The following is a 14,418-nucleotide window of genomic DNA, read 5'->3' on the forward strand; positions in this document are numbered from 1 at the left end:
CGGTCGGACAAACATCAAATTCTCGCAATCCACCACCAGTAATACATCTAAGATTGGGTAAAGCATCCGGACACTTGTTAGTCTCACGATACGAGTACAAATACAAACCTCTCCCAATCCATCTCCAACAGACATTTACGATTTTTAATAATCCTTCTGCCTATTGTATTCACTCCGGTACCCCCTTTGTAAGCTTTTAATCACCTCTTATGAATCGACACATAACTCCACAGCCGCAAAACCTTTTTGACATGCGACATTTAAACCCCTCTCTAATGCAGCTCAAAAGAATAGATCGACACATAAGATTTTCTTAACATAAAATTGTTAGCTAAGACTAATGATTAGCAACATTCTGCTGTCACTTTATTTTAGTTGATATACTAGTGTATTTACCCGGCGTTGCCCGGGTTAGACATATTCAAGAAGAGAAAAAAGTTCTATGTATGATATCCGCAAATAAAATTTATCGCATATTGGTATATGATGATGGAGGTCTCTCGGGGTGCCAACCTTGTTGGGATGTGGATGATGCCTCTTGATGCCTCCTGATGCCTGTCCATTCTCCTTGTTCATCAAAAAAAAAAAAATATCTTTTTTTTTTTTAAATATGATGAATATCTTAATAAATACACACAAATATAATAAAATATACCATATTATAAATACTCGTAAATTTATAGATGCACATACATACTCGTAAATTTATAGATGCACATACAGATAAATTTAACTTGATTTAGCAAAAATATCAACACATATAGATAAAATTAACTTTTTTTAAGTTTTCAGACTCGCATAAATCCGTATTCGTTATTAAATTAATAAAATTATACAATTTTTGTGTTACATGAAATAATATATAACTGGATCTCCTAATTAATGATTTTTGTTTGATTAGTAATTTGTGAATACCTGATTTGGAGTATAGATGAAGGGTATCGTATGTAATTTGTTGAGATAGTTCTGTTAAATAAAATATTAGGAATTCAATAAAAAAAAGTGTAGTTTGTTGAGATATTTCTGCTACATAAGATATTAAAAATTCAATAAAAATTAAAACAAAATAATGAGTGCATAAGATCAAAAATTTGTTGAGATATTTATGTTAAATAAAATTTTGATTTTTAAAAATAGAAAAAATAATAAAAATATTGAGAATGAATGTCGAAGTGACACGTGGCATAAAAAACCTTACTTTATATATATACTATTGATTACAGACTATGTAAACCAGGGACGATCACTTTTCATTCTATCTGTTACAGGGAAATATTCAAAACCTCCTAATAAAAGTTTAAGATTCTTCACATTGGTGACTGCAATATTTTGAAACCTCAGTTTTTTACTACTCATCTGGATTCAAGTGGGTTTTGGTAATTACTGGAATTGGTTGTGTAGCATTGTATTTTGCCTTACTAATCTATTTTGGATACAAAAAAGTACTTCCAGAATAAAAATTCAAAAATTCAACTGTAGTAAATTGAATGTGCATTCTATCAAAGCCAAGTTAGTCAAGGTGACAGCACTGGCTGTTGTATATTATTTACATATTTACATTTTTATCTGTTTGTGGAAGAATATCCAAGTGTTTCTTTCACATGGCTAGATGCATTGAAGCTGTCGCCATTTCAACAATCACGATGCCATTGTTGCACTTGGACAACTATCTGTGGCGCAAGCCAAGATGTCTCTATAATCCCGTGATATTTTGAACGAGTCGTAAACCTTCCCATCTCTGCTCTTCTTATATTCAAACAACAAATTTGAATGATCAAATGCAGTTAGCTTTACGAATCCGTAATCATAGTCTTTAAAGATGCTCCATTTAGTTTTAAGAGAAGAAAATGTTGAAAGGCTTGCTCCACCACCACCAGCAACAATATGTATGGTCCCATTTAATGTTCCCTTATAGAAGTGTTTCTCTTCACTAGTGCAGATATTCTGTATCAACATGCAAAAGATAGAGAAAAGCCAAACACAGGCACTTTATATTAAAAAGAATATGCATCTTCGCACTCAATTGCAATAATACTAACGTTGCATGTTATGTGGTATTAAGCAGAAAATCCAACTGGCAATTATTTTTCAAGAAGAGTATAATAGTAACAGAAATGTCATTTGAACATCAATTTGACGTATCTCAATTCGACAACTATTAACATGGTTAATACAGTTCATACACATGATTAATAAAGTGTTTGATTTAGTTAATACATATATCAGTTGTAGCAACTCATTAACATGTTATGAACTTTATTAACCAAAAATATAATTACTAACCACAATATTAAAGTATTGAAATCTATATGTAGTTGGAGTACATAAAATCATGGTCAATAACTTTCAAACTTAAGGCTAATAAAGTTTAGTTAATGGGTTAATGAATTATCTTATTCTGATATAGTCATTAACGACGTTTGAATTGCATTAACCATAATTCAAGTGTCCCATATTGCTGTTAATATAACTCCTAAAGCTTAATTGGTTTGATGTTTTGGTGCATATTATTATAGCCCTACTGTATTTGCCAAAATTTGGAAGGATGGTTAAATTGCATAAAGTTGAAGATACCTGGTATATGGGGCATGTCCTCTCATAATTATGCACATGACCATAGATGGCAATGTCCACCTTGTATTTCTGCCACAGATTTTGAAGGCTCTCTCTCCCCATTGGTTCAGCAAATGACCCCTCTTCTGCATAACAGATACAAGAAGAGTAACCAAGTACCCGATGTGCAAGGAAGACTAGCCATGGCTGTTTTTGTCGGTCAACTGAAGCCAAACAATGGTCAATGAACTTGTATTGTTCTGTTCCTTCTCTCCAATCATGTTCAGTGTCAGCAACACAGAAACGGAACATGCCATAGTCAATTGAATACCTGACAAGAGTAGAAAAATGTAACCTGTTCAAAAAACTTCGAAATTGAAACCCTTAACAAGCTTTGTTATAAAGGTATTGCATGTATATTTGGATGTGTTTCAGGAACGTGATTTTATATATAAAAGTTTTTGTAAATCTAGTTACAATTGAGCTTAAAATGAAGTGATTCATGTTTGGTTATTTTAACTCTGAAAGCAAGTTTGATGTTGAAGATTGTGTAAATTTTGAAACTCAACACAAACTTTTAATTACTTCCAGTTAAAAACAATCAATATTGTGTGATTGACACCAAACACATTTTTTTTACGAAAAGTATACTTGACAAGAGGTAAAATCAATTCAAAGTGAAAGTTGAATGAATGCCTAAATGGTCATTGTCTTTGTACACTTGTATATCAACTTAGTCTTTTTTTTTATAGATATTTTAAAATGTTTTTTGACATCACACAGTGTAGATCAAATTTGTCCCTTTGCCAGTCTTTATTACTTAACAACGTTAACCATGCTGATGAGTGAAGTTATGTGCCTCATTGGCGCACACATCACTACACACATGTGCCATGTTTGATCTTTGTCGTATGCAAATGTGAAGATCCTTTTTGCATAAGATATAGAAAACTTTTAATTGGATGCCTCGATAACCTCTTGAATAGATGTGATATGCATAATATCCAACAGCAATGAAATTCTAGCTGGATGCATCATATTTGTCTTCATTTTTTAACTCAAATCCAAATTCACAATGATCCTAATAGTTTCACACCCAGCAACATGGTAAGTAAAAGGACCTAATATTGAAGAAACCAATGCAACCACACCATTTTCCAATACTGTCTTCATTGAAAAAACATGAGCAACAACATTCTATTTTACATCCTTAGCTCTAACTCTAGATGTCACCTTTACCCTCTTGAGAGTCTTCAAAGTTTCCGAGGCTCTTCCTTGCACATCCTCAAGCTTATTCTTCATTGCCAAGTACTTATATGAGAATTAATTGGGTAAGAGTGTTATAGGAAGTGACTGAATCATCCCATAGATCTTATATTATTGCGGGAAAAAATTTGTAACCAAGTGAGAACCATTTCAGGATGTTGGATCTGTCAAAGGTCTGACCAGTACAAAGGGTCACATGTTCCTGCATTGGCTCAAGTGAGATTGGAAATTTAAACACCGAGGGAACACCAACTGAATCCGTCTCTTCGATCATCACCATCAGATCCAATGATAATTAAGGAAGCGAACATCTTTGTAACTTCTCTGGGTTAGTACTAGAGGGGAGGGTCTTTCCTAACACCACAAAAATCCTCCACTTTAAGCTCCTCAGAAAGTAAGATATCATCAACCCCAGATTACCGAGATGAACAAAACAAAGAAGGTCCCTCACATTTGCAAAAATGTCCCTAACATTCGTGTTGGACAAAGATCAAATGTAGCACATACGTGTGTGCCAATGGGGCACATAACATCGCACGTCAGCTCAATTAACCATACTCAACGAGGCACATAAGTGATAAAGACTGACTAGTGGGGACTAACTTGATCAACATTGCATAATTTCAAGGACCATTTTGAAATATATATGTATATATATAGCACAGGATTACATTGATCCAAATGTCAGTCAAAAGTCAAAGATCATTTAGCTATTTACTTAGTTAAAGTTTCACCATTCAATCATATTAATTAAGAAAGCCTTCTTTTTGCAATGATTCTAGTGTCATATATATCCACTAGGTCTCTAAGATATGCAGTAGGTTAGTCAAATTAATCCCTAATAGCATTAATTCATGACCTTATTTAATTCGGAAAACTTGTGGCAGAATCTAAATCTAAACTAATTTAGCTATTCAATCTCCCTTCACGAATGAAATCCTTGCAATGAACATCATTTACTTCAGTATCCTTATGCTTTATGATTTTATTTTTCCTAGTAATTCATGTTGGTTGTGCTCAAATCATGGCAAATCTTTAAACCGAACAGAATATAACCTTCTGTCTGAATGGAACATAAATAAAATAGTGTCTGCCATACCAGAATTTTGCTCTGTTTGAAGCAGGGACATAGAACATAGTCTCTGCCAACACACCACATTCTCCTCCAGAATCCATGTTCCCATAAAAGGATCCTGACCCAGGCCAGTCGCGCTCATGGTTCCCACTGGAAAACATGATAAGAATTTCATTTTGTTTGTAAAATAAAAGTACTTCCTTGATAATTTTTGAGGTACCCCATAAAATAAAATAAAAACCTTGCAATCATATAAGGCACAGCTGATGCAATTGGCTCCACCTGTGCTGTAAATTGATCCCACTGAGAAAGATATCCATTTGCATAACTTATATCTCCAATATGGAAAACCATGTCAATGTTTTCTAAGTCCTGGATAAGCTGCTGTGTAGTGTTAATTGAACCATGCTGGAAATTGTTGTATTCATTGGAACCATCAACTTCCTCCTGCATGATACTATGATTAAAGTTCCACATTCAGGAGAATAAAATCTCATAAGCATGTTGAAACAAAGACACTCAATATATCTTACAAGCAAAGAATTATAATATAAATAGTTGACTTGAAACATGAAACCAAATGTTTTGAAAACTGGACTGTAGGCCGAACGGGTGAGACCTCTAGGACTTTATTTAGATGGTTCAATCGGTTCAACCATGAACCGGATGACAACCGGGATTAAACCAATCAGCAAACTGGTCAATTCCCGGTTCAACTGATTGAATCGGCAATTTTGGCCCGGTTTTAAAACATTGCTTAAAGCTAAATCAGATGCAGCCCATTATCCATCTAATATATGCATTTATAATATTCATAACAGTTCGAAGTTCAAACCTTCCCCATATCACCAAATATGACCACACGTTGTAAAGAATTCTGCCCAGGAAAAGGAGCAGCTCTAAACTGATATTGTTTACTCCAAATGTATGTTCCATTCTTGAGTTTGTGTCCTATCTTGTACTCATATCTGCACAATTCACATAAAGCACACCAACTTTGGTTCAGTTTAAAACATTTATTATGACATAATGACAACAACCTTATGAATATTAAATAGGAAAGATGACACAACATGATATGTTTTATTTTACTTAGGTACTCAATAACAATACAAATATTTTATTAACTTTCTCCAACTTTTGTGAAGATCTAGATGAAATCTATAGCAGACGATGGTAATACAACCAGATTAGCAATAGCTATGACTTACCACAATACGTGGATTTGCCCCATTTATATAACAATATCAGAGGAAAAAACAATGGCTTAAGAATGAAGTTCACATAAAATTAATGAGAAAGGTGGCCAATGAAAACGAAACATATACAAAATTAGATAGAATAGGAGATTTGTGTATAGTTGTTGCCTTATTGGCATATACCTTGAAAATAATATAATACAATTAAAAAGTGAATAAAATTAGGCCAGTGCAAGCTAGAACTAACATACATTCTGTTGGGCCACAGTTCTTTGAGATAACTTGTGTGTATGTATCCAGGGTCACGCCATCCTACTGATCTTGCTGGTGCACCTGTTTATAAATTGATAGTGTTATTGAGTGATGAGCAACATTAATGGAAAGTTTTCCACTAAAGGATATATGAATCCAGGGTCACGCCATCCTATAGATAGCTGAAGCATTTGTTAAAGGATATATGAAACATACACAATTAGATCATTTCCATATCTGAATCTGACATGAATTTGAACGCGTAAGAAAAATTCAACACCTGTATCATGTAAACATGTGTTACCGATTTTACATCCTTGACATATCTCGTATTTACGTCATTTGCGATGTCCATGATTCTTAGGCTGAAAGGATTGAGTTATAAGGCATAGTGATGGACCAACTGGAGCTTTGAGACAAATAGTATGACAACGAATAATTCAAGTTCCTTTTTTGATAGAAAAATATTACATATAGTTGTATGTGGCATGCGTCATTTCCATCTGTTCTATTGTCAAGGATATGTTATGAGAATTGTTAGAGTTGAAACCTATTCCTGCCTGCTCCTAACAAGTAAATTTTGTTTTCTAGTTTGTTTCCTACTGCACAGATTTGCATGGGAAAAAAATATGTTTTCCCACACCAAACATATCTTTAACGTGTTGTGCTAACATTGTTGAATTTAAATGTATAAATTGAAAGGTAAGACATGGCTTACTTACCACATAAGCTATCACGAGTGAAAGTCAGTGTCCCAGCAGGTGAATGTACATGATCCCCTCCTTTTGGACCCCATTGAACAAAAGGTTCAGCATCACTAATCCCATATCCACTTGTCCATGTTACTGTCATCTATTTTAAGTGATAAATGACAATATTTTAATTTGATAGAACTAAGTGGAATATATAAAATGCAAACTGTATGCAGTCTAGGACAGACGAAGTTGAACATACCTCATTCCATGACTTTCCTAGTGCCAGACGAGGGTAAACTGGTGCATTTGGATTTGCAAAAGCTATTTTATTCGACACTGCCACTAGCTTTGGCTATCAATAGGTCAATAGAAACAAATAAGAGATTGCATTTATCTTTATTATGATAGAAGCGAAAATTAGAAGCTTCTGAAAGAATTTAAAGCATTATTGAATTTGTAGAATTGCAGAATCTGATCCAAATTACTGAGCAGAGGATCCGATTATTATTCAAATTTACGAAAATCCAAAAGAAATGAACGTAAGCTATGATACCAGGATTCCAAAGTAAATAAGGCGACTCAGCAAATATGTGTAAATTTCTATAACCAACCATGACATGTATATTTGGTTTTTGTTCCATATTTTTTTCTTCTCTTTTAAAGCAAAATGACATGTGAGAGTATCGCAAAGGGGAATATCATCCCAACAAGATTGGCACAACAATATCAAACAATTACCTTCTACAATCTACAACATACCCTAAATATATTAAAAACAATAAATTAAAGGGAAAAACATCATCCCACAAGGTTAGCAGATCAAATTTAATTTGTGATAGAATCATACAACATTAACATCAACTTGGTCATGATAGCTCTAGCATATGATGGGCTTACATTTGATAGACCCCCAGAAAACATTGCAAATGAGAATTCTGATCTCTGATTAATCAGCTGAAGCTTCAGAGACCCTTTTCCAGTTGTTTTGTACTGAGGATTCAAGTAACTTGCATTTTGAAACTGCACAATTTACGACTTTCACTTCATTAAGGTTTAAGAAAAGAAACTAATAGAAATGATTTTGGTAAAGTTCATTACAAGAATTTAGTTTAGGTTAGTGGTCACATCCAGACATATACCTTAATAGGTGCAGAACACAATAGTGGTGGATAAACCCTACCATTTTCTTTTGGACATGTAGAAGCACTGAAATGCACAAAACATGAAAAACATTATAGTCGGTGAACTGAAAAGTAAATCAAGTTTGATTGCAGTGTTATCAATCGGAGGTCGCAAAAAAATAACTATTTTTTCAAAAAATCGCTTCGCTACAGATCTATAGCGACACAGAAGCTCATATTTGACAACATTTCATATACCAAGTATTGTATCGCGGAACAATAGTAATGATTTGTTAAAACTACGCTATGCTATAAGGCGCTATAATTGTGGATTTTACCTAAAATTTGCAGGAGAAAACACTCCAATCCAATCATGAATTGAGGGAATTGGAGAAGTGTATTCTACAGTTACCCATTCCGAAGTTTGACCCTATAGAAACAATCAAATAAACTTGGATCATGAATAAGAAAATATGCAAGAAGTTACGAAAATGGTTGAAACTTACTTACTTGTAGTCCAAGAAGTGATGGAGATACTTTGATGTGAGCAAGGTGAAGAAGGGAAAATGTTGCGTTGTGAATAGCAACTTTTGACAGTGGGTGATTTCCATGTGAGCATGCCCTTTGTAGAATTGAAAATATCAGTAGAAATTCCAAGAAGAAAACTTTGGATTTCCCCATTTCTGTTTTATATTCTTCTGATTAATTACACTTGCACAGTTACACACACCACAATATATGTATGTTTCTAAGATAGAAAAATCTTTGTATAATGATTCTTACCTCAACCCACTCAAAAAGTACAAAAACAGTATGGGGTATGGGGGGATAATGGAATTTGCAAAGAAACTGAAAGTTTACAAGATTTCACCTGTTAATTAACTGAAATTGTTGGTTTGAAACAAGAATATTCGGTGGGACCAAAAGCAAAGATGCCACTCTCTCCTCCTTTTTTTTTTTTTTAATATTGGGTGCAATTTTCAGTTAACTACTGCTCCCTCCGTCTCGTAATAATTGTCTCTTTATCCATTTTTCTTTTTCTCAAAATAATTGTCACTTTTAGAATACCAATGCAACATTTATTATTTTTTTTCCATTATTATACCCTTATTTATTGAATTTCATCCAACTTAACTACTCCACTAACTACAATTAATAAGGGTGTTTTAGTAAATGATACTAATTTTACCATCAAAATCAACACAACTAATCATTTCCTTAATAATCGTGCATAAACCTTAAACGACTATTATTTAGAGACGGAGGGAGTACTTGTCTACTACATCCCAATAAAAGAAAGGAGTAGTGTTATTGAACATCAACTTGTTTGACAACTATATTTTTATAAAGAAAAATATGTACTAGCACGAAAACTAAAGCAACAGAGAGATAAAGTAAAAATATAATGTGAATATAAGAGAGAAAATTGTCACGTTAGAAAATGGTTGTACAAATATCATTTCTCAAAAGAAAGTATGCTTTAAATCCTATAAAAATTTTAAATTTTGATTTTAATTCCTGCTAAAAATTTCTTTCAACTTTTATTTTCTACGTAGTTTTAATATTTGTTGTTAAGTCAACTTAAATTTTTGAATGATATTTTGCATATTAGATTTTGAACATTACAAAATTTTGCTGAAAAAAAAAAAAAGAATAGCTAAATGTTGTTTGGTCCAAAATTTGTTTGGGTAAAAATGGCCCAAATTTTGTTACTTTTATTGAGTTTTGACATAAAAATCATTCCATGTAAAAATATAAATTTTATGGAAAATATTTTTACAATGTACTAACCATGAAATTTAACTTCACAAAAAAATAAATAAACATGAAATTTAACTTGATCAAGAAATAGAATGTTGTGGCAAAAATAAGTGTAGAAGCAAAATATTGAGCTAAGGCTTCAGCCATATGTGAACTTCTATCAATAAATTTGTACTTGCAGTGAGTACGATTTATCAGATTAGGGTTAATCTGTTTAGGTCATGTCTTGAGAATGATCTCAAGGTTAGTATTTATAGTCATAGATTGTCATGTCCAACCCGCTAACTTATGCGTTAAGTTACTTGAAATCGGATAAGCATCGAGGTTTCTAGCTACTTCTAGAACGTATCGTTGGTGGTGCCTGTATAGGAACCGCCTTAGGTTATTTCGGCCCTTAGGGAGGGCGTTCATGACCATTTGAGCCCTTATGAAGGGCATTATGTCCTTTATCCGGGTTTTCCCAGTCCACAAGCCTCCCAAGCACGAGTCTTGGGACAAGGCGAAGTGTTTTACTTTCAATATGAGATATGGCTTTATGTACGTGGTTGTGTATCCTTTATTTTGGGTATTCCTAGTCGACATTGACCTTACAGAGGGCGCTAAGTCCTTTATCCGGGTTTCCCCGGTCCAAAATTAATTGCTTAAGGACGTTTTGCACTTGTGATAATCAGACTACCTTGAAAGATTAAAGAGAGAATCAAAACGTCTTTCATCACCTATATCAAAGAAAATGTCTTTCATCCACATGAATTATTTTATTAGTTATTTGAACCTTTAGATTCCTATCAATCTAATTTGAAGTCGGTTGTTCTAAATATATTAAGACAAGTAGTGTGTGATCAAAGTTTCTAAAATTGAAAAATTAATTTATATTTGCATCATTTCAATACTATTTTGTTATTTTATGATCTCTAACAATTGATAGATAATGTTTATATTAAATATTATTTTCAACACACGCACGCGCGCACACACACATATTAAAAATGTCATGCACTAACAGAGTTAACTATAGCAAAAGAGGATATACTCACACACAATGTGACAAACCAAAGTTCGATTTCTAGCAGACAAAATACTCATATTTAGTGTCTGATACACATCATATATAGAATTACTTTTGATTGAAAGAACTTATAGAAATTTTTTCTCAGCTTTATCTTATTCTCTCTAAACGCACTTAAAAGACATCTATTTAAATTTCCCTTTAAACTTTAAAATACATTGAACTGACCCTACAATTGAATGGACCTTGCTGCCATGGCATGAATAAATAAAGGAATTTATGTGAGTTTGTGAGTCTAACTAAGTAAAAAAAAAAAGGTGCCTAGGCTACCATTTATATTTTATTATTATATAATATGTATGAATTTGTATGTGATACTCTGCATGATGCCATGTTGCTACGAGAGTATTTATGGAATATATAATTTATACTATTTCGTGTGAATTTCTACCACTTTCATCAATTTTATTTCTCGCCTAATTAATTACATACCATCATAACTTTCATCGATGATATATTTCATACTCACATAGCAACGTGGTATCATATAGATGAATCACATCTTCATACATATTATAAAATATAAATTTATTTAGACTCACAAACCAAACTCACACAAATTCTCTTATTTAATATAATAATGATGCCATTGAGGAAGCAAGGTCCATTCAAGGAAGAGTTTGTGGAGGTGGAGCATCGCCGGCGGCAGAGTGCAATATACAATACCTGGAGTATAACTCACAGGCCTCGCTTCCTGTACTATAGAAATAGAACACTCTTTTAACCATTCGGCACAGTGTATGAAATACCAAGTATTAGTATTTGCTGCTGCCTCAGTGCCATTCCCACCGGCTGCCAGGAGAAGAAGAAACATTGTAACAAAAACTAATGCAGATGATAATTTTGCCATTTTTTTTCTTTCTCTGTTTAATTGTATTCTTTTAATTTCAATGCCTTATGTTTTTTCAAAGGCTTCAATTTATAGATTGATTCATTGCTAAAAACCATGTGTATATACATCGAATTTTTATTTCACAAATTAGGGAGAATTTTGGATCAAGTGGGATAATTAAGGACTTGTACCAAGTAAACACCTCATCTCATCTCATTCATTTGATTTTGAATCTTAATTTTGCTAAAATTCACAAAAACGTCTCCCACACACACTCTTAAATTAAATTATCTAAGTCAATTCTAAATTTTAATTCATGGTCGTTGGGTTTAGGTTTCATTAATTGCTCTACTGAATTCATTCTTCAATTAGATAATCTTTAGTTTCACTACCTTAAAGATTAATATAATCAATTTCACACTATTCTATTGTATTGTATTTTGTTTGTAGGGTAGCCTAGCGGTTAGATTCACGCACATTATATGTGTGGGCGCGTGCGTGCGTGCGTCTATGTGGATGGTGAGGGTTTGGATAACTCGTCTTATTTGAGCTAAGAAATAAGTAGTTGGAGGTCGTGAACTGAAACTTGTAAGAATGGCTGAACTTTTATCCCTTTAATTTATTTCTTGCAAAAATGTTTGTATTTTCTTATTCCATTTATTAGTTAGAAAACCACTTAGTATCTTTTATCCCTTTAATTAAGGGTCTCAATTTAGTTTTTATCAAATTCATTAAGTCTTAATTATTTTCATTCATCTATTTTTTAGAGAATTTTCGTAAATATTTTTTTAATGTTTGTATTTAGTGAAACATAAAATTTGAATAAAAATGATTATTTTAGTCTGTCTCATTTTTTAAAGGGGATTTTTTCAAAAAAAAGTTATTTAAAAATATATTTTTAACGTATAAGAAATTGATAATTGTTATTGAGAAATTGAAATATTTTTTACTGATGCATTTTTGTTGAGAGGTTTTACAAATACATATATAAACTCAATCAAATATTTATTATATTTTGAATATTTATACCTATTCACCGGTGTCTAGTGTTGTAAATTACATATTTTCATGACTTTTTATACAATTTATGAAAATAAAGCATATGCATTTTCGTGAATTTTTATTTCATAGAACAATTAAAATTTCATCATCTTTTAATCATATTTCACATAATTAATTTCTCCAAAAAAAAAATTTGAAGGGAAAAATTTTAATCATATTTCACACAATTAATTTCTCCAAAAAAAAAAATGAAGGGAAAAATATAAATATTTTTGCAGGCTGTGGGGTTTGAACCCACGCGCACTCAATGCAAAAATTTTAATCATATTTCACATAATTAATTTCTCCAAAAAAAAAAATTGAAGGGAAAGAAAAAATATAAATATATTTCTCCAAAAAAAAAAATTTGAAGGGAAAGAAAAAATATAAATATAAATAAATATTTTTGCAGGCTGTGGGGTTTGAACCCACGCGCACTCAGTGCAGTAGGTCTTAAGTCTACCCCCTTAGACCACTCGGGCAAGCCTGCTTCAGATGGTTAAAAGAAACAATAGATGTAGTGAAAGGCATATTATGTTCATGAAATAACTACCATCTATGAATAGTTTTGAATCTTTTAACGTTAAAAGAAATAATTGGTGTAGTCAAAAAGGTATATAATGTTCATGAAATAACTAACATATACAAATGACGTTAACTAAATAGGCTAAGATGAATGTGGTGAGAATATTCTTGTGAAAATATAAAAGTAAAAAATATAAAAGGTTACAAAATCAATTTGAAATATCATTAAATGTCAAATGCATGAGAAATTTTGGTTCATTTTAAGGTGTCATGTGTCGGTCATTTCTTGTGAGATTTGCATTTTTATAAATACATTAGAGAAAAACCTTAAAATATATAGTATATAACTAACTAGATATAGACTTTGGGTCAAGTGGGATAATTAAGGATTTAACAAGTAAACAACTCATCTCATCTCATTCATTTAATTTTTAATCTTAATTTTTCTAAATTTCACTAAAACGTCGCTCACCCACACTCCTTGGTTGTTGGGTACTCCCTCCGGTCACTATTATAAGCAAAAATCAACTTTTTATATTCATTCATTAAATGATGTATTTGGTCAGTAATATAGACCAAATACTTCATTTAATTAATGAACCTAAAAAGTTGATTTTTGCTTATAATAGTGAACGAAGTAGTTCTTTAATTCCTAAAACAGAGGATTGGGTTTCAGTTGTTATTAATTGTTCTACTAATATTTTGGAATTATGCACTTTACCCAAAAGTTTTTGCTCATTCTCAAGTGAAATGACCAAAATATCCCTACGCATGTTAACTCACGTTAGTGTTAAATTTGCGTGAGTTAACTTACACAGTGTTAAATTTGTGTGAGTTAACTAACGCAGAGATTTACACTAGCGTGAGTTAACTCGCGGGAGTTAACTCACGCAGGGGCATTTTGGTCATTTCACTTGGGAATGAGAAAAACTTTTGGGTCAAGAACAAAATTCAATATTTTGAGTCTAATTGCTATTCATTCTTTAATTATAGAATACTTAGTTTGACTAGCTTAAATAGATAATCAATATC

General features: G+C 32.3%; 1 protein-coding gene, 1 non-coding gene and 1 pseudogene across 2 annotated transcripts; all 3 read right to left on the reverse strand.

Moving 5' to 3' along the window:
- Positions 1 to 1,358: 1,358 nt before the first annotated feature.
- On the reverse strand, positions 1,359 to 8,985 carry LOC146921870 (putative inactive purple acid phosphatase 1). The gene is made up of 12 exons (XM_085715125.1): positions 8,672 to 8,985; positions 8,500 to 8,591; positions 8,180 to 8,246; positions 7,938 to 8,060; positions 7,300 to 7,392; positions 7,068 to 7,197; positions 6,345 to 6,426; positions 5,730 to 5,862; positions 5,136 to 5,341; positions 4,919 to 5,044; positions 2,575 to 2,884; positions 1,359 to 1,944 (listed from the first exon to the last, which is right to left on the reverse strand). Exons 1-12 carry the CDS (start codon positions 8,840 to 8,842, stop codon positions 1,639 to 1,641), a joined length of 1,839 nt encoding a protein of 612 aa, XP_085571251.1. The 5' UTR covers positions 8,843 to 8,985; the 3' UTR covers positions 1,359 to 1,638.
- On the reverse strand, positions 3,394 to 4,114 carry LOC146921871 (U-box domain-containing protein 30 pseudogene; annotated as a pseudogene).
- A 4,283-nt stretch (positions 8,986 to 13,268) lies between the features above and the next one.
- TRNAL-UAA (transfer RNA leucine (anticodon UAA)) lies at positions 13,269 to 13,351 on the reverse strand. The gene has a single exon. It is a non-coding gene; the product is annotated as a tRNA-Leu (tRNA).
- Between the last annotated feature and the right edge of the window lie 1,067 nt (positions 13,352 to 14,418).

This window comes from Medicago sativa, chromosome 5, assembly GCF_051527215.1.
Source record: "Medicago sativa cultivar Bolivia chromosome 5, Bolivia_mono, whole genome shotgun sequence".
Taxonomy (NCBI): Eukaryota; Viridiplantae; Streptophyta; class Magnoliopsida; order Fabales; family Fabaceae; genus Medicago; species Medicago sativa.